General features: G+C 31.3%; 2 protein-coding genes across 2 annotated transcripts; one reads left to right on the top strand and one right to left on the bottom strand.

Annotated features, from left to right (window-relative positions):
* Positions 1–397: 397 nt before the first annotated feature.
* Positions 398–7095, top strand: LOC139495801 (G2/M phase-specific E3 ubiquitin-protein ligase-like). The gene is made up of 4 exons (XM_071284174.1): positions 398–651; positions 4514–4711; positions 5338–5515; positions 6677–7095. Exons 1-4 carry the CDS (start codon positions 508–510, stop codon positions 6985–6987), a joined length of 831 nt encoding a protein of 276 aa, XP_071140275.1. The 5' UTR covers positions 398–507; the 3' UTR covers positions 6988–7095.
* Positions 7096–13754: 6659 nt separating this feature from the next.
* On the bottom strand, positions 13755–22049 carry LOC139495798 (uncharacterized). Its single transcript, XM_071284172.1, has 4 exons — positions 21531–22049; positions 18942–19123; positions 17391–17517; positions 13755–14584 (listed from the first exon to the last, which is right to left on the bottom strand). Exons 1-4 carry the CDS (start codon positions 21950–21952, stop codon positions 13822–13824), a joined length of 1494 nt encoding a protein of 497 aa, XP_071140273.1. The 5' UTR covers positions 21953–22049; the 3' UTR covers positions 13755–13821.
* Positions 22050–24251: the final 2202 nt, after the last annotated feature.

Genomic DNA, 24251 nt, shown 5'->3' with positions numbered 1-24251 from the left:
TGGGAACAGCCTTTAGCAAAAATTGAATTTTAATCATTTTCTTCAGAACCGCCAAGACAAATTGAACAAAGCATGGCTTAAAATGTTCCTTTCTCAGATCGTCCTGAACATGCATGAAATATTTGCCACTGGCCATTAAGCAACCAACAATCAATCAATCAATCCTTCCTCCGATCCATATTTGTGGTGTTAAAATATTTGATATTTAATTTTTATAGTGAATGTTACAGGCTGTACTTTCTTTTTATTTCAATTTTTTCCCCATTCTATATGTATACCATATTGATATATTTAGTAATATTTAACAGACTTCTACCACTGTAAACCAGATCAGTGATTAGAGCCTCATGTTTAATTGCACCAAAAAAAAAACGGTAAATATCATCGATCTGTGTAAATATAATTAACTGAAATCTATATTTATTATAAGGTTGCCGTAATAGAGGATATACTTTACGCCCTAATTATGGTGCCCAGGCAAGAGGGGAATATATAGCTTTGGGTATTATGATGGCCACAGGGATTATACAGGGTTCGGAAGCACCTGCACTATTTGTTCCCTCAATGGTGGATGCAATTGTGGCAACTTCAACAGTCATAAGTCAGGTTGATGATGTGGTAGAAGAATACTATCACCAACAGCTAAACGAGGTACAATAATTTGTAAAGATGTAGGATAGTCAAATTTTCAGTTGGCCTACATTCATAGAAACAAACGTAAAAAAAATAAATATTTTACTAAAAGTAAATAAACTGAACAAACGTCAAACAAAGTGAACACAATTACAGCATGCAAATGAAAACATGTTATTTTGATTTTAGTTTCTTGTGTACAATTTGGAAATTAGTATGGCATTCATAATCACTGAACTAGTATATATTTTTTTAGGGGCTAGCTGAAGGACGCCTCCGGTTGCGGGAATTTCTCGTTACATGGAAGACCTGTTGGTGACCTTCTGCTGTTGTTTTTTCTATGGTCCGGTTGTTGTCTCTTTGATACATTTCCCATTTCCATTCTCAATTTTACATAAATGAAATGGCAAAAGAAAATATAAAAGTCAAAATTCAAACACAATTTACAGTTAGTAAACTAAGAATTAAATAAATCAGCTAATTATGTCATCACAACTACTACCATATACTTTTCATCTATTGGTCAAGATTTAGGACGATACAGTAATTCATTGAACTTCAAATTTATTTAGTTTCAAACTTCATTTCTTTTTTTTCTTTTTTTTTTTTACATAAGCAACATATTTTATTTTAAAATACATGAACCCTAAGCAGTCCAGGGCAGCTGGCTTAGGGGTACCTGGTCTTATTACATAACCCATTTGACAGGGAAATAACAAAACTCACTTTAAAAAGTTTATTTAACATTGTATGTAAATACCTGCATTTTTATTAATTTATAATTATATACATCTTAAAGATTTTATTTTTTTCATAAATTTGTTATTTCATACTAAAAGAGTTTTTCCGTATTATTTCAAACATCATCTCTAATAAGCAACAACAACCAAGTTGATGTATATATAAATTCTTTTGTTATTTAAATCATGTTTCCTTCAAAATAATTTGATCGAAACTGAAATCGACAAACCACTTCATTTCAATTTCATTTGAAACTTGAAATATCACAATAATTATTAAGATGAATCGCTCAATATATTATCAGATTATACATGGCATTTTTCATATCAGATGTATTTATCAGATGTATTATCAGCCCAAGAGGTGAAGGATCGAGGGCTTATAATACATCTGATATGAAAAATGACATGATATGATCTTTTTATCATATGCTTCAACAATGGTAAAAATAACAGTTTAATATATTGATCCTTGTAAGTGAGTCTGAAGTAGAAGTTCAAAAAGTGAACAGTTTACAGACGCCAAATGTAATACATCCAATATGAAATCTTTCTATCATATGCCTCAACCGATTAGAAAAACAACGGTATAATAAATTTTTATATTGACGATAAAAAAAAATCAACAAAACATAATGAACACTGTTTGGAAAATAAATCAACTTGCTAAATTGTGCTGGAAACTTTGAAAAATGCATTTATTGTATCAGTTGTTTTGCATTTTACATATTTTCTTATATTTGTTTTGTACTGTATTTTTTTACTGGAAACATACCATTGAGGAGTATTTTCCAGAATTTGCAGAGTTACCCCTTTAACTATATATTAACTAAATAGCAAACAGCATTTAAACTATAATTCCACTGACAACTTTGTATATCACCAACAGAACAGAAATTATATAAACTCCAACCTCTTTGAACCCATAAAAAGCACTTAACAAAATTATCTGCCATTGAATGCTTCAATTAAACCTCTGTATGGCAAGCCGTTCTCGTCAAAACTATGTTTAAACCATTTTTCCGAAAAAAAATACACACTGAGAATTAAAAACCTAAAATAACACACTGAGAAATCGAAATTACACACTGAGATTTAAAAAAATAAAAAACATACTGAGAATTCAAAATCACACACTGAGATTTTAAAAAGACACACTGGATGAAATAAATTGAAAAACACACACTGAGAATTGTTAATTACATACTGAGATTTCAAAAATACGCACTGAGATTAATATGCAAATTACTAATGAATATTCATGAGATGAATAATTCAACAGATTTATATCTTGATCTCAAGAACTCTTGTCATTATAATGAAATGCGATTCCTTCAACCAACATTCGTTATAAATTTCAAGACTTAACATCGCTCATATTCATAAGTTTGTTACTTATAATTCAGATCATTACTACCAGTAATTAAACATGTGTCCCTTTTCAAAGTCTTCCAACTGTTTCCCTGATTTCGCTAGTTAATCTTTTATATTTTTGTTACGTTTATATGCTATATTAGACACTTGAGTAAAAATTTCACTGCATTCTTTTGCAGATTGTTCCAATGTTTTCTTATAATTTTAATAAAGTTTTTCACCATTTGGTTGTATTTTGTAACAACTGAGTAAGTAGGTATTTTTCTTGTTCTTGTATTTCTAAAGTTTTTTTTATTAATAATTTGGAACGGCCAAATCGAAGGACTAACGAGTTTTGTCCCCTTGTTGTTTTAGTTTGTAATAGATTCAGATTAAGTATGCTAATTAGATATGTGCGCATAAAAAGTGCGCACAAATCTCAGTGTGTAATTTTAAATTCTCAGTGTGTAATTTCAAATTCTTAGTGTGTGTTTTCAGTTTATTTATTCTCAGTGTGTCTTTTTGAAATCTCAGTGTGTAATTTTCAATTCTCAGTGTGTGTTTTTCATTTTTGTAATCTCAGTGCGTCTTTATGAAATCTCAGTGTGTAATTTTCAATTCTCAGTGTGCGTTTTTCATTTTTGTAATCTCAGTGCGTCTTTATGAAATCTCAGTGTGTAATTTTTTATTCTCAGTGTGTAATTTTCAATTCTCAGTGTGTAATTCTCAATTCTCAATGTGCGTTTGAAGTTTTTAAATCTCAGAGTGCTTTGTTGTAATTCTCAGTGTGTAAATTTTTCGAAAAATGGTTTAAACATAGTTTTGACGAGAACGGCTTGCCATACCTCTGCACTGGTATTTCACATAATGGAGGTGTGCAGATCCACATGATTTTCATGAAATATTGTCAAAATGACAGGTAGTTTGGACGTAGTCAATTTTTTGTACTAACTGCATAAAGAGAACATGGTTTGTCCGGCTTACTCCAACAGTTTTCAAGCTGGAACTTTTGTATTATGTAGAGTATTAGAACATTTACAAACGTCATGCATATTGTTCGATTCTGTTTTTAAAAAATTTCACAAATGTCAGGATGGTGAACTTTGTCACTATATGCCTTTGTCATTACACAGCCACAGAGGTGTAAATATGCATTACTGATAATTGTTCATTTGAAAAATAGAATTCATCATGTGACATTTGAATATTAAAGTTACCTCTTTTTAATTTTGAAAAACTTGAGTTGTGAAGCTAAGAAGGAACAACATCACCGGTATATGTTCTACTTTATAGAATAAATCAACTATGATGGGGGCATCAAACATGCCTTACAGACACAACCATTTAAAGATGTACTTCTGCATCACTGTTTGCTGAATCTAATGCTTGCAAACCTATTTTCATATGCATGCAGCAGGGCCTCAGGGGGCATCTTTTTTATCTAGTTTTTTTAAGTGGAACCCAAAAGGAATCTAGGTGATATTTTTTGGTAAATTAAGTTGAAAAAAAAATACCCCAAAAAACACTTGCAATTGAAATAGTTGTTTACATTTCATGTATCTTGATGATAAATGAAAGTTTTATTTGGTGTGCTCAAATAAGTTATTTGTATGCAGACATTAGTCAGTTGACTAGATCAGATATCATAAAAGATAGGATTACTTGATAGGACAAAGAGTGAACATAATGACAAATATTTACAGTAGTAACCTCTTTCATGTACAATTAGATGATAGTTTATGTATATCCCTTTAAAATATTATCTCTCTTCAATACTTTATGTATAGGTTGAAAATGCAACTTGCGACAATGAAGTTAGAGAAGCAGTTGACAAAAATAGATGGTGGGAAGAGATAGATGGAATAATGTCGAGGGTAACAATGGATAATAAGGAGGAATTTATTGGAGTTGCAGCCTCTTATCTGACCACACTCAGATGCAGCTCAATGATCACTGATTTGAAGAAGGGGCTGGAAACATATGATGTAAGGTTAAATGTATTGATAAATTAGTTTTTTTTCTCACCTATTATTCATCTCATGAATATTCATTAGTAATTTGCATATTAATCTCAGTGTGTATTTTTCAATTTATTTCATCTCAGTGTGTCTTTTTAAAATCTCAATGTGTAATTTTGAATTCTCAGTGTGTGTTTTTTATTTTTTTAAATCTCAGTGTGTAATTTCAAATTCTCAGTGTGTTATTTTAGGTTTTTAAGTCTCAGTGTGTATTTTTTTTCGAAAAAAGGGTTTAAACATAGTTGTGACGAGAACGGCTTGCCATAGGTTTTATAAAGTATTAACATTATTATAAGGGAAAACCAAAAAGAATTTGTAAATATCGGGGTAAAAAAGGCAAAATTTAAATATTTGAAATTGGTCAAATTCTTAGGACATGTTTTCTTCCAAAGCTTGGATATGGTATATTATGGGTTTAATAATGTGTTTTGTGTATATAGTAGTTATGGGGTAAAAGAAATGATATAAAAAACTATATAATTGACAAAAAAATCTTTAGATATGTGGAATGAGTGAGATTTGCAGTCCCTATGACTGCTATCTCGCTTGTTTTAATTGAAGACAAATTAGTTTTACTATATAGTTATTTACAGGTACTAAAACTAGTCATCAAGGAGAATCTAAGAGATCTGTTCGAGTACAAAAAGGTCAGAATCAATTCGTCTGACCTTTTGGCATTACTGAAGCCAAGGTTCTCCCATGATCCAAGGAAGAAAGAGCACGAAGAATTGGTGCTAGTCAATTTTCATCATTTTGTTGAATCAATTCAAGGTATGTTTTTCTAGACTTTTAAGGGCATACAATACAGTTACAGGGGAGGTAATGACGTTGTTAACGTAAAATGTTATTTTCGCAACATATTGGTAAAGATGCATTTTTCGACTGATTTTTATCATTCAAACTGATTTAATTTGAAAATGAGTGCATTAAAATGACATTTTGTTTCATTTTGCAGAGAGATTATGTGGACCAAATTTTATAAAACAGTAAATAGTTCAATTTTTTAATTATTGATAAATATACATTAAAAAATTACGTTTTTTTCTCAATTCATGACCATTTGATAAATATGAGTTATTTCTGAATAAAAAATGCATAATTTTTTATGATACTTATAAAATACAGAAATTACTTATTATTTACCAAAAAACAAATTGTGTTGTCTTTTAAAACAAAAAAGTGATGTTTTTCTTTCGAAAGGGAAATAAGGCCACAAATCCAAATTTTCCGCAAATATACAAAATTTCTACCTCATTTAACTCAAAAAGTAGCACATAAAGGTATATTTTTTATTACAGATTTGATTTAATCAGGCATAAAATAGCCTATATGCAAATTTTCATCAAACTGTAAATACAGGATCAAAACTGTATTGTATGCCCTTAAATAGAAAATTCTTCTCAAATATTATTATTAATTTAGAGTATATTTGTGATATCAATTTATCCAGTATATGTTGGTATACAAGGCAGTTTATACGTGTATTATATATTAAGTAAGGGAAAAACAGTATTAATAAATGAATACATTTAATGACATCAAAATTTACATGGAAATTTATGGCTGCTGTTGCATTTGGGGTCTCCAGAACTACTGATCCAATCTTTTCAAAATTTGATGGTTCTAAACTTGTGAAGACCTTCAAGATTTGATGCTGTTGCCATAAATACAAAACATAAAAGTGAAATTTTCCAAAATTTGATTCAATACTATTGAAAATTTATATATACATTCCTAATCATGTATTGAGGTTAATTTAGTGTTTCTTTTGAGGTTGACAGATGCCATTGCCATTGATAAATATATTGAAATCAAGAAGTGTTAAAAATTTTGCAAATTTAATCCCCCAATTATTGGAAGATTTATACATACCTTCTTAACTGTGATTGACAAAAATTAGACTTACATGTGACAGATTTTTTTTTTATTTAGACAATGAACTGGAGACAGTCCTTAAAGAAGGAGATGTTATTCTTACAACGACAATGAATGAGTTCATCAGAGAATTAGAGCCAAAACATATCCTTGTTTTTGCAACAGGATCAAGCAGAATACCCACAACTGGGTTCCATCCAAAACCTGCGGTGACATTTCACCATGACAATACACAATACTTTCCATGTGCAGTGACTTGTTCAAATGAGTTGCAGTTGTTTGTAAATGCTGCAAATACCAATCTGTATGTATTTGCAAGTAACTTTTTGGTTGGGTTGATGAATGGAGGTACTTTCAGTAAATGTTAATGTATAAACAGTGATTGTTGCTCAGACCATTGTAGATTACTGTACATTAAATGTTAAGCTAATATAAACAAAACAAATATTAGCATAATGCTATTTCTTGGCCACACATTAGCTTTAACTTAAAATAAAATAAAATGAAAATAATCCTATTCATTTTTTCATCATTAGCCACAAGTCAGATATGAATCAATCCAAATGTTGTAGAATTTTAAAATTATCAATTACAGAAATGAATGGGAACTGTTGACTAAAAAAGTTAATCTGTTCACTCACATTTTTGAAGAAAAACTTTCAAAAATTAATGATACACTTGTAGAGATTTATTTTTTTCATTTAATGAACTTAGATGACTTAGTGGCAAAACAATTGCAATATAGCCAAAGTTGCTTCTTATAATTTTATCTGATGATGAAAAGAATTTGTACTTTTTTTGGTCAATTTTGGATGCAAGTAATGCCCTGACCACATTGAATTTCTTTGTATATCATTTTTATTTAAAAGTAGATATTTATCATACAAATCATTTATGAGTAGTAATGGCCAAATTTGATATGAAGGTTGTTTTGTTGTTTTTTGCAATATTTTATATTTTGTTTTTGATGCATCACTTATTTACATCATAAGCATTGATGTTTATGGGAAGCCATTCTTGTCAAAACTATGTTTACGCCATTTTTCCAAAAATTTACACAATGAGAATTGAAAATTAAAAATTACACACTGAGATTAAATAAACTGAAAAACACACACTGAGAATTGAAAATTGCACACTAAGATTTATATGCACACTACTAATGAATATAATAAGGATGAAGTTTTCATTTTCCATTTGCGATATAAATTTGTGATTCCCAAACCATCTTTTAGCTACGTATTCTAGAAATTTGTATTCACCGCCATCTTGGTCAGTATCAATGTTGTATTCCATCTCTTGCAACCACTCTGGCATATCCACTGTTGACAGCTTTACATTCCAGTATCTCTTCAAAACAGACCTTGCCTTATCATAGAAACTTTTTGGCTTCATAATGATTTTCTCCTTGTCATTGATTACATACTCTATAAGTACATTTGTCCCAGGAAGGACAATGCCATGTTCTCCACATGTCACAAAATCCACATTTTTATTTTTTTTTAAATCTCAGTGACTAAATTCTTTGAATAATGGCTTAAACATAGTTTCAACATAGTTTTGACGAGAATGGCTTGGCATAGAGGTTTAAGCAGTTCATTTTAGTCATGTTTGATGTTAGTAGAATTAAGTTTACAGGCATTTTTTTCAATATAAATACTCAATTTGTTTTACGTGTGTACATATATTTCTTATCGTTGTGCACCTTACATGTTTTTCTATTGCCTTTACTGTGCGTGGTGATATATTATTTTTATAAGACAGCAACAAAATTTGTGGTTTTATTATTGTATAGGTGTGTTCGTCGTACTAGACAAATGTTCCTGAAATTTTTAACATAATGGTCCTTGCCACTAAATGAAGCATGACATTTGAAACTGAGATTGTAACCCCACTTGTTTCAAAAGAAGAGGGCCAAAGGGGCCAATAAGGGTGTGTTCTTATTTCAATGTGGATCATTTATTTTGATACTGATTTTGATGATATTTTTGGTCAGGCTGGACAAAGTTCAAAACCTGTTTATCGATGGGCGGGGAAAAGTAGGTACATAAATTGTGTAATCAATTCTCCTACAGTTTTCATCCCAGACCCCTGAAACTTTACAGGAAGATTGTCAGATGTTAGCTCAAGTTTTTCTTCTTTTATAGATTCATAATGAAATAGACTGCCTGTGATTTTCCAAACAAATTTGATTGACCTATAAAGGGGGCTAAAAGGACTGATGTCCAAACTATTTACAACGTCCTACGTGTATTTGAAACTACATGTGTTCTATCATTTACATCAAGACTTGCTGTGTTTTTATTAAGCTGCCGCTACATATAGCCCTACATATGCTTTTCCTGTGCAATTCCTATTTGTTAAGGTCAATTAACTTATATAGTTTTAGTGCTATACTATTTTAGTGACGAATGACAAATTCCAGATCTTGTTTGATAATAAGTCTTCATGTTGACTTTAAAAACATAAAGACTTTTTTTTATGAAGTATTTGTTTATATATAATATATATATATTTGTTTTGTCAAATATTATTTTTACAACTTTATGTTCAAGTATTCTAGTCTTGTTTAATCTTATATTTGTTTTGTCAAATATTATTTTTACAACTTTATGTTCAAGTATTCTAGTCTTGTTTAATCTTATATTTGTTTTGTCAAATATTATTTTTACAACTTTATGTTCAAGTATTCTAGTCTTGTTTAATCTTATATTTGTTTTGTCAAATATTATTTTTAAAACTTTATGTTCAAGTATTCTAGTCTCGTTTAATCTTATATTTGTTTTGTCAAATATTATTTTTACAACTTTATGTTCAAGTATTCTAGTCTCGTTTAATCTTATATTTGTTTTGTCAAATATTATTTTTACAACTTTATGTTCAAGTATTCTAGTCTTGTTTAATCTTATATTTGTTTTGTCAAATATTATTTTTACAACTTTATGTTCAAGTATTCTAGTCTCGTTTAATCTTATATTTGTTTTGTCAAATATTATTTTTACAACTTTATGTTCAAGTATTCTAGTCTCGTTTAATCTTATATTTGTTTTGTCAAATATTATTTTTACAACTTTATGTTCAAGTATTCTAGTCTCGTTTAATCTTATATTTGTTTTGTCAAATATTATTTTTACAACTTTATGTTAATCTTATATTTGTTTTGTCAAATATTATTTTTACAACTTTATGTTCAAGTATTCTAGTCTCGTTTAATCTTATATTTGTTTTGTCAAATATTATTTTTACAACTTTATGTTCAAGTATTCTAGTCTCGTTTAATCTTATATTTGTTTTGTCAAATATTATTTTTACAACTTTATGTTCAAGTATTCTAGTCTCGTTTAATCTTATATTTGTTTTGTCAAATATTATTTTTACAACTTTATGTTCAAGTATTCTAGTCTTGTTTAATCTTATATTTGTTTTGTCAAATATTATTTTTACAACTTTATGTTCAAGTATTCTAGTCTTGTTTAATCTTAGTAAAATTTAGTTTGCAGATCTTATTTAAGATCTCAGGTGAGCTTTTACCGTCACTTGGTGTCTGTCGTCTAGAATATGTCAGTTAATTTTTTTAAATTTTAATCTTCAGAACCACTCTGCCAAATTCAACATAATTTTGCTGAACATTCCTTGGATTGTCCTCTCGGATTCGTGTTTTTGATGTGGTCCAAAATTAAATATGGCCCAGTAAGTTGGAGGGGATGTTGAAAAAGGGCAATTTTAAATTTTTTTCATAGTTCAATTTTATAGCTATTTTCTATGTAACCAGTGAAGATTCAAGGTTCAGCACAACTACTTGGGTGATGCTCTGTAATTTTTTTAAAATGTAGGTCAATGTGACCTACACATTAAATAAAGTGTTAATGGTCAATATAAACAGGTAGGGAGTTGTAAAAATATGTACATATGTTTTAATGTGAAAATGAAAATAGACAATTCAATCAAAAGAGATGCTGTCTATCAGATCAAACTATTTCCATATAATTTGTGTTCTTTATGTATTGGTATCCAGTTTATTTTTTGAAATTAAAAACTTGCTTTTTATGCACAAAAAAGTGTTTATTGAATTAATGTGGGACTTGTAAACAATTTTAAAATTGGTTCCTTATTCAAATATCTGACAGTACAAGTGTACATAAGAAAAGAGATACAAGAACTCTACCAAAAAATGAGACCAAATCAGAATTTTTGTATGGTAAGCATATCATGCACCTGTCGATGTAGTACAGTTGCCATAAAAGTGCAGTGTAAACCTACCTTAAAAATGCATGGGAAAATGGTGTTGTTATAATGTGTAGTCCTTGTTGTAGACTTACAATTTTCTCAAGTAACTGTGAGCAAGCAAGACCAAATCATGGCAAGCTGTTCTCGTCAAAACTATGTTTAAACCATTATTGAAAAATTTACACACTGAGAATTACAGCAAAGCACACTGAGATTTAAAAAAAATTGTGATACACTGATAGTAATGATCTGAATTATAGGCAACAAACTTATGAATATGAGCGATGTTTAAAAGTCTTGAAATTTATTACAAATGTTGGTTGAAGGAATCGCAATTCATTATGACAAGAGTTCTTGAGATCAAGATATTAATCTGTTGAATTATTCATCTCATGAATATTCATAAGTAATTTGCATATTAATCTCAGTGTGTAATTATCAATTCTCAGTGTGTGTTTTTTATTTTTTTCAATCTCGATGTATAATTTCGATTTCTCAGTGTTATTTTAGGTTTTGAAATCTGTATTTTATTTCGAAAAAAGGGTGTACAAATAGTTTTGCACCTGAACTGCTTGCCATACAAAATTCAAATCATATTCCATTTCTATCAATTTATTGGTCTCATTGCCAATGTTGATCACAACAATTGTGTGTGCTACATGTATCAGCAGAGTCAAGGAAAATAAACAGGAAGTGACCATAATCAAATAAATTACATAATATATGGCCAACTTGCAAAACATTAAAGGGTAAATTCTGGTAGGTTGTGATATCGATTTGGTATGGTTGATTTACAACAAAAACAACGTTTGGTACAAATATTCTTCTTGGTACACAAATTTTATCCTTGGCTTTGAAGTTCAAGATAGACATTTCAAAAGAAGCTAAAAAAACCAACTGCATACCTGAAAGGTCGGACAATATCTGTTACAAAACTGCAGAAGCGCAGTTAAAACTTAGCCGCAATGCCGAACCTAACCAACATGTATCCACTTTTATTATGTTTGCTTTCCAAGAAATGGACCTTAATGCCATAAATGAATTAAAGCATAAAATATAGGTCATACTCAACAAATTATTGTGTGACTTAAAAGTGGGAAAGACAGGTGCCTTGCTTAGAAATGGTTAGAATACAAACCAACATGTAGGTCATACTTGCCATTATATGGAAAGAATGTTCAGTATTCCCCAACATGTATCCAGTGATGACATTCATTGCTATATGTATAGTATCCAAGAAATGGACCTGAACCCAAAACATAACCAGACTTGCTGAACCGTATAATATAGGTCATAGTAAGAAAGTTGATGCACGTTTGTTCAGTAGTACCCAAGATGCATACTTTCTGTAATAGTCTGATGGTAAATGATTGAGCCCAACTGAAGTAATGGCACAGAAAGCAAGAGAATGAGTAAAATCGGTTTTAGTGGTAATGACCTTGATTTTTTTACCATTTGCCTCCAAAATATTAAGTGTGGGAAATTTTGATGACTAAAGGTAGAGACACACTGAAGTTACAGTGGGGAAACCAAAAAAAATGATCGTAAATAGATATCACAGACAAATGTTTTGCCTGCCTAGCATCAAAGTTATAAAACAGCCTTGTTTTAGACTGTGTATACCTGTGGGTGAAATAGTAACCATGAACAAACACAATTTTTAAACTCTTGATATTGACTGCACTATCGGGAGTATTAACTGGAGCATTTTTTTAGGTTTGAGCTTCAGTATCTGCATGAAACAGATATACAGGTAGACTAGTGATAACATGAGGCTGTGAAGAGCCTGAATCGCTCACTTGTAATGTTTTGCCTAAATCGTTCATCAATGTTTTTGTTTTTTTTACTTTTTAATGTATATTGATTAGTGTTTGAAAATGCCATTTAAAGTTTATGTTTCTGTCACATTTTCTTTAAAATGAAATAAAATGCTCTGCAGGGCGCAGCTTGATATGACCCCAGAGGTCTTACCCTGAACAGTTTGGGCAAGCATGGACACAATATTCAAGTTTGATACAGCTCTGAATTTGGACTGTGATTAAATACTTGAAAAGTATTGTTTTTGGCCCCTAATTTCTTAATGGTTAGGGCCATATAACCCCCAAAATTTATCCCAACCTTCCTTTTTTGGTATGGAACCTTGTGGTACAATTTCATAGAGATCCATAGACTTATACTCAGTTATTGTCCGGAAACCAGAAAATCCTTGTTTTTTGGCCCCTAATTTCTAAACGGTCGGGACCTTAACCCAAAAATCAATCTCAACCTTCCTTTTGTGGTATGGAACCTTGTATTCACTGACAAGGAAAGGTGAGAAAAAATGTCATTTTCCGCTATAAAGATAATGTTCTTTCACTAAATAATTCGAAATAAAGTGAATATGACCTTGACCTTTGACCCAAAATCATTCTCTTTGCTCAACCCGCATGAAGTGTGTATCCAAGTTTGATGCATAAGACATAAGCAGAGTTTGAATTACATACATAGAAATTGTGTATAAATCATACCAAATATCATCATAACAGATATTTAGGGTATCTAAAATAAACTTTGACTCTAAAAACAATAGGTGTTTGCCCCAACCATATGAAGTAAGTACCAAAATTTGGTACATAAGGATTGAGTAAATCAGTAGTTATGAAACCAACCTGACAGAAAGATGTATACCATTATTCACAAGGCCAACACTAGATGTCAATGACCAATGAACCATGAAATGAGGTCGAGGTAAGGTTATACCTTACCATTAACCAATACACAACATATAAAAAGATGGCTTTGAAACTTTGCATGCTTGTTTTTTACCATATTAGGACTTACATAGTCATACTGCTCTCGGGTTTAACTAGAGTATTTTTGTTGAGTTATTGCCCTTTAACACTTGTAAAAATAGATTAATACAGTACAAAAAGAAATCTACTTGTTTACTATCATCAAATAATAATCTGGATGCTGTTCAAAATACATCTTGTAATTTAAAAGGTCTCTAAATATCTAACAACATTCACAAAATGATTAATGCCATGATTGCCATCATCTGTTAAAGGTTGCACTTGATTATTAAGGTAAATTCTGGCTTCATCCGATAAAGTAAACAAATTTTCTGGCACTGTTATATTGTTGTTGAGATTTAATGCTGCATGAGGGGCTTCCCAATCAATTCCATATTGTTGTATATCTACTACAACCTCTGTCATTCTATCACCCATAGAATAACCACATAATGAATACCAAATCTGCATTGGTGACATATTGTTTTCAGTTCGTAGTGAATGGTTATTCCACTGAACAACAAATTCAGCACAAGATTTCTCAATTCTAGGTCTATATACAAAATGTAAAGCATACACATGCAACTCGATATTGCTGTTCAATACTTCAATATTTTCCATATGACTGAAAAGGTGTTGATAATACATTGTTACAGTTCTGTTAATGTCGGACCACAAACGTTCTATCCTCTGATTATGTACACTTCTACCAGTAATAAAACTACCCCTACCATCTCCATTTTCATTGTTCATAAATCTGGCAATATCTGTGTTTTCAACTCCGCAGTCTCCACGTACTCTTGATGGCAAGCCATATTTACTAACACCAATTCTGAAAAATGTCAATGCTGTGTCTTTTTTGTTGTTATCTGCTATATTCAGATATGTAATGAGACGACTTTTCCCATCAATACATCCATGAAACACAAATCGCCAAGCTATTAGCTTATGGTTTGTATCAACATGCCTGAAAAGAAAAAGAAAATCTCATGAATCATGTGATATAATAAAATCACTTTAGGTACCTGTTCTAGTGAAACATGTTTCACCCTTTGTTTATTGTGAAAGGTTTAGTTTTTGTATAAAGAACTTTTCTTTTAAATCAATAAAATAAAGTTCCAAAAAGCATCAGTGACCCTTAAATTTTAGTAAAGGAAATGCAAGTGTATTCAATTTTGACAACTTTTTTAATTAAGTTTTGGTAATATCAGAAGGGGTCAATATTTTTTTAAACTAAGATGTTCACCTACAAGTCTACTATATAGTATGGCAAGCCGTTCTCATCAAAACTATATTTAAACCATTTTAAGAAAATTTACACACTTTGATTTAAAAAAAACACACACTGAGAATTGAATATACACAGTGAGATTTAAAAAAAAACACACTAAGATTAAATAAACAGTAAATAACACTGAGAATTGAAAACTGCACACTGAAAACTGAAAATTACACACAAATTGCATGCGCACATATTTAATAATAAAATTGAGAATGGAAATGGGGAATGTGTCAAAGAGTCAACAACCTGACCAAAGAGCAAAAAACGGCACAAGGCCACCAATGGGTCTCAAACAGAGCGAGAAAATCACGCACCCAGAGGCAGGCTTCAGCTGGCCCCCATACAAAAATGTGTACTATTTAAGCATACTTAATCTGATCTATTACAAAGTTTTGGTATATTTTTAGATCTTGTTTGCTTACATACTCTGCAACTTTTTGTAATTTGTCATTTTAATATTTTTTTTATATTATTCAGAGCAACACTGAGGGAAATAAATTATTTCATATTGTTATATTACTATTCCTAATCAAAGAGATCTGTAAAGAGTTCTGTGGAAAATCCAATTTTCAAAATGGTTACTTATATTTTTCAACTGAATACAAACAAGAAACCATTTTCAAATTTTGACTTGGTAGCTATAGTTTCACTTAAATCAGTACATGTTCAACACAGTTTTCAAATGTGAGGAGGAGGTATACCACTATCAACCTTTTTTAAATTAAGTACAGCAGTGATGGCCATCTTGGTTATCCTATTTACTGTAATGCAAGGGAGTGGGGGAGTCACCTGCTTCTAGATTGCATTGTTGTGATGCATAGTCCAGCACAGGGCAAACTGAGTTATTATAGATAAAGTTATACTTCATGTATTCATTAAAATTTAGTGAAAATATGACTCTCAGCATAAGCAAGGCATTCCATGACTGCATGTCTAGATAACCAGATGAAGAGGCTCTCACATACCAAATACTGTCGACTTATCATGCCTACTTACTGAGAAACTGACTTAAACACAAAAAATTGACCTCAAGTTTTTCCTTAATGTACAGAGTTAATGAACCATAAAAATGAGGTCAAGGTTAGCCGACACCTGCCTTGTCAAAGGTCTTTCAATAAAATTTGATGGCATCGGTGTGGGAAAGCAATTTGTCACAGGCGAGACAAAAATGGTCTGTTAAATCTGTTGCCAATTTTTTGTTGGTTAAGGGAATTACTGGTAGGCATATTTTGACAAAAAATTCATTTACAAATGTTTTCCTCTGAAACTACTGAGTCAATTGAAAATGAAGTTGGCCTGGATGGTCCTTAGATGAATTCCTTTAAAAACTGTGTCCAATAGATCCACCCTCCATCCAAGACCAAAATGATTCAATTTTTGTTGAGGTCACTTGTAATCAAGATGAGCGAATACAGGCTCATTGGGAGCCTCTGGTTTAAACAATAGGGCACACAACCCCATTATCAAACTCCATCTGTATTTTGTCAAAAGTAATTCGGTAAGGGACCGGTCAATATTTATTGGTGGGTTGGGACTGGTGCAAAACATAGTCAATAGAAGGACACACATTTATTTTTACTTTATTTTTGATAGGACTTCTAGTTATTTGGTCATTTGGTCTTCAGCACTAATAGGACAGCAATATTTCATTTATATATTGATCTTATAGAATGCCAAGTTGTTTGGTAGTTTGGTGTGTTGCTGTCATTCTTATGGTTTTAAGAAAAAGCTCAAATTTTCAGTTTTAGGTTATTTCAAGATAGTCCTCCTTAAATTTTTTCATAAATTTTTCAAATCAACTTCCATTTTCATAAAACTCTACTGCTATATCATTTTTATATTGGTCTTACTGAATGTCAGGCTATTTATTACTTTGGTTTTTTTTTTGCTTTCATTTTTATGGATTTAAGTTAATAGGTTAAAAAAGCTACAATTTAAAGTTTAAACTAAATTCAAATGGTCACCTTTAAAAAAATTTATAACTTTTTCAAATCAACTTAGATTTTTATATACCTGTACAGCTATCTCATTTATATGTTGATCTTACAGAATGTAATGTTGTTTGATAGTTTGGTGTTTAGCTGTCAAATTTATGGAATTAATTAATAGGCGAATAAGGCTGCATCAAAGTCAAAAACATGTCTGCCTATATTTGCTTAAGAAGACCATAATTTCTTTTTTGAAAAGTAGAATAGATAAAGGGACATTGGTATTTGAACTATAAACATGCTCTAGCTGTTATTAGGACAATAATTATTAATTCAGCAAATGATAATATGATAAAATCAAATCTGTACATTTATATTCATACTGTGAGTTGACAGGTATGAATCACACTTATTAAAAATGTGGAAAAGATACAAAAATAGGTCACTGTGACCTGATTTTTAAAAATAGGTCACTGTGACTTGGTTTTTTTAAAGTGGTCATCCTAAAAAAATTGTCTTGTTGATCATTATTTAACATTTACATTTTAAAAAATTTCACTAACCAGAGATGATTTATTCCTTCTACATTGTATACACGTCTTTGAATTGCTCTTCTTTTTCTTAGTGCTCTACCAACAGGGTCAATTACATTAAGTCTTTCTCTTAATCGCCATCGTTGTATTCTAATTCCTATAAACAAAGTTCATTGTTATTACTGACATTTACATACTATACATTTAACACAGTTTACACTTACAAATGTACCATACTTGGTAACAATATTATACATTGTTCTTGAATCAGTGTTTTGTGGAATAAAGTATACGGTATTGAACTAGAGTTTGTACCCTGATGCCTCGGGATGTGGTCTAGTTCACAAATAGGATCAAAGAGTCCAGAGCTACTAATGTCCCAATGTGGTCTGTCATGCTGATCTACATTTGTGTAGTAGCTTCCATTTTCAGGCTATAGTGAAAACAAGGCTAGTGAAAACATACATTGTACATGCACATGTATCAGCTGGAAGACCTGGGACATCCAGTTTATATAGTGGGAACCATACAATAATGGCTAGAAATATATTTTTTTCTTGCTAAATTTTGTTTACTGAAATATTCCTCATATATCATGTATATTTCATCATCTACCATCAATTACTGGACAATCAATTGACTTTAAGACTATTTTCTTTTGAAATTGTTTTAATACAGTTAATAAAACTGATTAGAAGATATGCATAGGCAACACTCCCTTGATTCATGTATTCTAGGATTATGGGTACATGAGTAAAATTCTTGGTTTGATCGCTAAACATATATGTAAATGGTATATATATCAGAAAATAGTATGGTAACACTCAGAGTATATACATGTATATATAGGAGGCATGATGGCTGTTCATACTTTTGATGCCAGATTGTGAAATCTAAATGTATTGAGCTTTTACCCATGTTGTTTTAATGTTTCAGAATTATTATAACCAATGCAATCCACAATGTTCTGCTCTTGACATAAGTTGATGCCACAAAAGAGGCTGATCCAGTATTCCATAAGAGGAGCCAAGACCTCTCACCTGTTTATCTGGGTCAAGCTTCACTTAATCCAATTGTTCCAGTGGTTTCAGAAAAGATTTTTCATTGAATTATAGTTAAAATAAGCCTAATATATGCATTTTACACCTATGTTTTATTTTAATATACATGTAGTAACAGTTGCCATGTTGGTTGAAGGTCAAGGTCATCAGATATAATCCTATGGATGATTCATGCCAACTTTGCAGTGGAATTGAAGACGAGAATATTAAAATGTAAAAAGTTAACAAACGGACGACAGAAACAAAGTGATGGCAATAGCTCATATAACCCTTTGGGTTTATATGTGAGGTTAACCAGAGGCTCAAAAGAGTCTGTAATCGCTCACTTGATGCCACAAAGTGCATAAAATTTTCTAAGTGCAATGGTTGTAATAAGGTCAAAAATTGGATCAACTAGAATGAAACTCAAACTTGATCTGTAACTACTGATTACTATTATACAATTATATACCATATATATCAGTTCAATTCAAATACATATGTAGATTTAAAATTATATATATACAATTATTCTTATTACCTCTTCCCCTAAAACTGCCTTGTATAAAGGATTCTCCGGCATTAGGTGTGAATTGGAGTGCTGTGATAATTTCTTGGTCCAAGTCATTGTTGCTGATTCTTGAAAATCTATGCATATTAGAGGGGTCTAAACCAAGCTCATCTCTCCTTCTTCTGATAGTAGACAATGAGACTTGGAGACAACTGTAATAATATTCAGGTTGGTATATTATAATTAAACAATATTATGCATTTTGTCCCTATTTCATCAATAATTGAAAGACTCTCTAGGGATGAATAAAATATAAAAAAAAAACAGAGTTCCAATGTCCCCCACGTTGCACATATTTTATCTATCCAAGGCCAATAACTAAACAAACAGTGTTTTTTTGGTTCTTAATAACAATTTATAAATATCTTAATTAGCATGATTAGAGAAATGAAGCATTTAGAGCAAATGCAATGTGATTTCCGTTATAATAAATTTTTCCAAGGTGCATAACTACAGTGCACTTATTTTTGAAAATGTCAAAGACATTGCTGATATAAACCTATGATATAAGTTTCATAAAATTCTGGCAGGAATTGTACACATGAGAGCGCTAGCAATGCAATTTTCCATATAATCATTATTTCCAAGGGGCATAACTCTTTTAAAAATAATTGATCGACACTGATTTTCAAACACGTCAATGTCATGAATGTTGCTGATATAAACCTATGTTATAAGTTTCATAAAATTCTGGAAAGAATTGTACACATGAGAGCGCTAATGGTGCAATTTTCCATATAGTTAATGTTTCCAAGGTGCATAATTCTTTTAAAAATGATTGATAGACACTGATTTTCAAACTCGTCCAAGATATTACTGATATAAATCTGTGGTATAAGTTTCATAAAAATTTGGCAAAAATTGTACACATGCATGAGAAAGCTAACGATGCAATTTTCCATATAGTTAATGATTCCAAGGTGCATAACTCTTTTAAAAATAATTGATCGACACTGATGATCAAACTCGTCCAAGACATTGCTGATATAAACCTATGATATAACTTTCATTAAAATCTGGTAAGAACTGTACATGTGAGAGCGCTAACAAGACTGGAAGGACGGACAAAAAGCAATTTATTAGTGCTATAAATACCACCAGAGCAATCTCAGGCTATAAGGCTTTAGTATTGCATGCTGATGGACCATTGTCCCCAGTCAAGGAAAAGGGAGAAGGGCTTAGGCGTTGGCATACATGATTAACTCCACCACATTCATGTCTATGTGCCTGTCAAAAGTCAGGAGCCTGTATTTTGGTACAATGTAGTTGGTGTTTGTTATACTTTCATCATACATTGTATTTGTTTTTTTTGTACTTCATTGCATTTTAAAACTAACAAACTGATAAATCCTATGAAACTAATGTTTGCAGCTAGCAGCAATATTCTTGCAAACATAACGGGGCTCGCGGGTCTAAATCAATTTTTTTATTTAATATAGGATTTCTCTATATTTTTCTATAAATGAAATTTATCTTATACTAAATCATGTAAATAGAAAAATGAAATAAAAATATGGGGTCACCGTTCATTTACGCTCACAATCCACCTTCGAAAGAAGCATACATTTTTGTTAATGTCCATTTTTTCTGTTGAACTAATAGGAGAAAAAGCGGTAATATCGGAATAAAAAAAGAACTAAATTACAGAAATCGCTTAAATTTTACAATTATTTAGCTTATGTACAGCTTATTCGAAAACAGCAATAAAAAATATAGGTCACCGATGGGTTAAAAAAATATTTCAATTTCAATGTCAAAAAATGGCAGTTTTGCACCAAAGGGAGATAATTTGGAGCTTTTTCAATAATATCCAAGTTTTAAATGTCACCTGGGGCCACAAAAAATTGATTTTTGTACCATATGATAAAGTAACAACTACTTAAGGTAATAAATAAAATTTGTAATGAAAAATTAATGTTAATTTTTTTCTGAAATTCTTATACCCGCGAGCCTCCATAAGCATTTTGCAGCAAATGTTTGCAAGTAGCCTATTTTTTGGTAAATAAATAAATACATAAACTTTATTTAGAGTCAGCATGATTATAAAACAGTTTAACATAAGTCTAAATAGCTTGTAACCGACACAGTAAGGGATTAATTATATATATACATGTACTGCCATGTCATTTTTTTTATTTGGGATTACAACTGATGCAAAAAAGGTGGGTGCTTAGCTGGTTCATCACCAGTTTGAATGAAATTATTAAAGTGCACACCACTATTGCTTTCTTATAGTATATAGGAGCAGCATATGTTATTTTTATACTGCTTATATAGTAAAAAATGTACATGTAGGTCTCATTGGGGTCTAAGCGTGATGCGGGATTGGACGATTTTTTGTAAGGGTGACAGTTAAATTATTAAGCGTGAAATGAAGTTGGGCGGGACACGTGAAATTACAAGCATTATTTCTACAATGATAAGCGGGTATACAGGAATCTGACAAAACAATAAGCGGGATCAGACCCCCTTTATCATGTTTATATTATTTTAAATGATAAAATGAGGTACATGGACATGTACATGTAGCTTAAGAATGATTTAGAAATATTGTGTAACCTTGCCATTCTGCTCCATGACATCCCACTTTCATATAAATACATAATTGATTGATTTAAATTGTACTTTGGTCGTCCTGTGGATGTTTCTGCGAACAGCAAAGCGTCTTCGCCCTCATCATTAACATGATTAACCCCCTCTTCAATATTCAAAGTATGTAGCATTTGTGTTGCTTGTCCAAAAAGATCATGTCCAGTTGAGTATAGGGTTTCAATAGTTAGATTTAAATCTGACCCCGGATCAAGCACAGAAAGCATAACATTTAATATCTCTAAACAACTTTCTAGTCGACGACTGATGTTTTCGATTAAGGTTATGTCGTGAGCTGTCCAAGGTCTGTTTAAGTTACGATTAGTATTTTCAAAAACATTCAATAAAGATGTGAAGAATTCCCCTAAATCTTCTGTATCGTTGATCGACATAATAAGGAAACTCGAGAGTTCTAATGCATCTGTATATATTTTTCACCTCCTGGAAATTTTTTGACAGGAAATGACACCGACGAGGAGATACGAAAGTAACGTGAGGTGTTCCGAATGATATTTTTATGTGACAAGAGTTTGGTTGACCAAGATATTAATCTGTTGAATTATTCATCTCATGAATATTCATAAGTAATATGCATACAAATCTCAGTGTGTATTTTTGAAATCTCAGTGTGTAATTTTCAATTCTCACTGTGTGTTTTTTCAGTTTATTTCATCTCAGTGTGTAATTTTCAATTCTCAGTGTGTGTTTTTCATTTTTTGTAATCTCAGTGCGTCTTTATGAAATCTCAGTGTGTAATTTTTAATTCTCAGTGTGTGTTTTTAAGTTTTTTAATCTCAGTGTGTTTTTTTTAAATTCTCAGTGTGTAAATTTTTCGAAAAATGGTTTAAACATAGTTTTGACGAGAACGGCTTGCCATATCTCTCCTTCGACTTGACTAGGATAGTGATCCGGTTTTATCCTGCAATATGGTGTCCTACTATACAGATACAGCCCTACAGCCTAACAGCCCTACATATATCGCTATGCTGTATCTGTATACTATACTGATATCGCTTTAAAGCTCCGCCCACAGCCGGACTGAGTGTTGTATGAACCTGCGTGACCTCAGAATGTGTATTGCAGTCGCCTTCCAATGACGTATTGTTTGACCTTATGCGAATTAACGATTCAAAGCTGTCCTAAGATACGTAGTCATACCTGTGTAAAATGCTCTTATGGCTGTCATAACTAATAAACATATTTCCTTTGATTAAGATAGACAAAAATAAATAAACAAATGATAATAAGGATGAGCATAATTATTATTACCATTCTTCTTATTTACGACTATGCGTTCATGTATTTTCAAACAGGAATGGTTACATGTATCTGATCGTAAATATTTAACGACTCGTACATCGAGTACCTACATTTGTACTGAACGAAATGCCGCGCAAAAAAAAAACGTTGATAAAGTACTCAATTAGGAAAGATATAATATGACTGTATAGTTATTATATACAAAATCATGGTCAAGAAAAATAGTCTAAGATTTACGTAGCAGGAGATTCAAATTTTAATTGACGAAGTGGAAAAAAACAAATCTTTACTATTTAGCCGACTGGGCAGCACAACTATTATTTCTATTATAATTAACATGAAAATATACATCGAAAGTAATTTACATTTTAGTTGATAATCATAAGGCCATCACCAGTCATATCACGAGAACTCTTCAATTCTTAATTTAAGGTTTCCCGGGATTTAGGTATAGGAAGATGTGGTATGAGTGCCAATGAGACAACACTCCATCCAAATAACAATTTATAAAAGTAAACCATTATAGGTTAAGGTACGGCCTTCAACATGGAGCCTTGGCTCACGCCGAACAACAAGCTATAAAGGGCCCCACAGTTACAAGTGTTAAACCATTCAAACCAGAAAACCAACGGTCTAATCTATATAAAAAAAAATAGAAACGAGAAACACGTATAAATTACATTAACAAACGACAACTACTGTACATCAGATTCATGACTTAGGACAGGTGCAAACATTTGCAGCGGGATTAAACGTTTTAATGGTACCAAACCTTTACCCTTTTACTGAGACAATAGTATAACATCACAACATAGAAAAACACACGATAAAATATCAATTAGAAGGCTTAACTCAATCAAAAAACGTAAATTAACACACCATGAACGAATAAATTTGAGATGCGATACCTGAATGCATATACATAGTACATTGTATAGATCAGCAACACTGCAATAGACATATTTTTTTCAAAAATTGCATCTGGTGCAATAAGGGAGAAGGTTCAGTAAGACCCCTCTTTGGCCCCAAAATATAGCAGTTTTACAAAATTGGGAAAATGTAATCGTTAAGCTATTTGTTGGAAAGAAGAATGATTCTGCTATATAAATATGGGCTGATTTGGCAATACAATGCACATATACCCAGTATTAGCATCATTAAGTCATGCTAATTTACTGAAATCTTCACAATTTTAGCATTTTAGTTAAATTTCAGACGGTTTCCGTCTGAAATGAAAGTGGCCGCATTCGTGTTCATTCATAATATTGAAATGTAAGTTGTATTTGATGATAATACATGATATATATAAAGGTTGAGGATGAACACGGATGCGGCCACTTTCGTTTTTGACGGAAACCGTCTGAAATTTAACTAAAATGCTAAAATTGTGAAGATTTCAGTAAATTAGACAAAAACCATCTGACAAATTAC

This window comes from Mytilus edulis, chromosome 11 (genome assembly GCF_963676685.1).
Source record: "Mytilus edulis chromosome 11, xbMytEdul2.2, whole genome shotgun sequence".
In the NCBI taxonomy this organism is placed as follows: Eukaryota; Metazoa; Mollusca; class Bivalvia; order Mytilida; family Mytilidae; genus Mytilus; species Mytilus edulis.
This window is presented reverse-complemented; position numbering and strand designations above follow the sequence as displayed.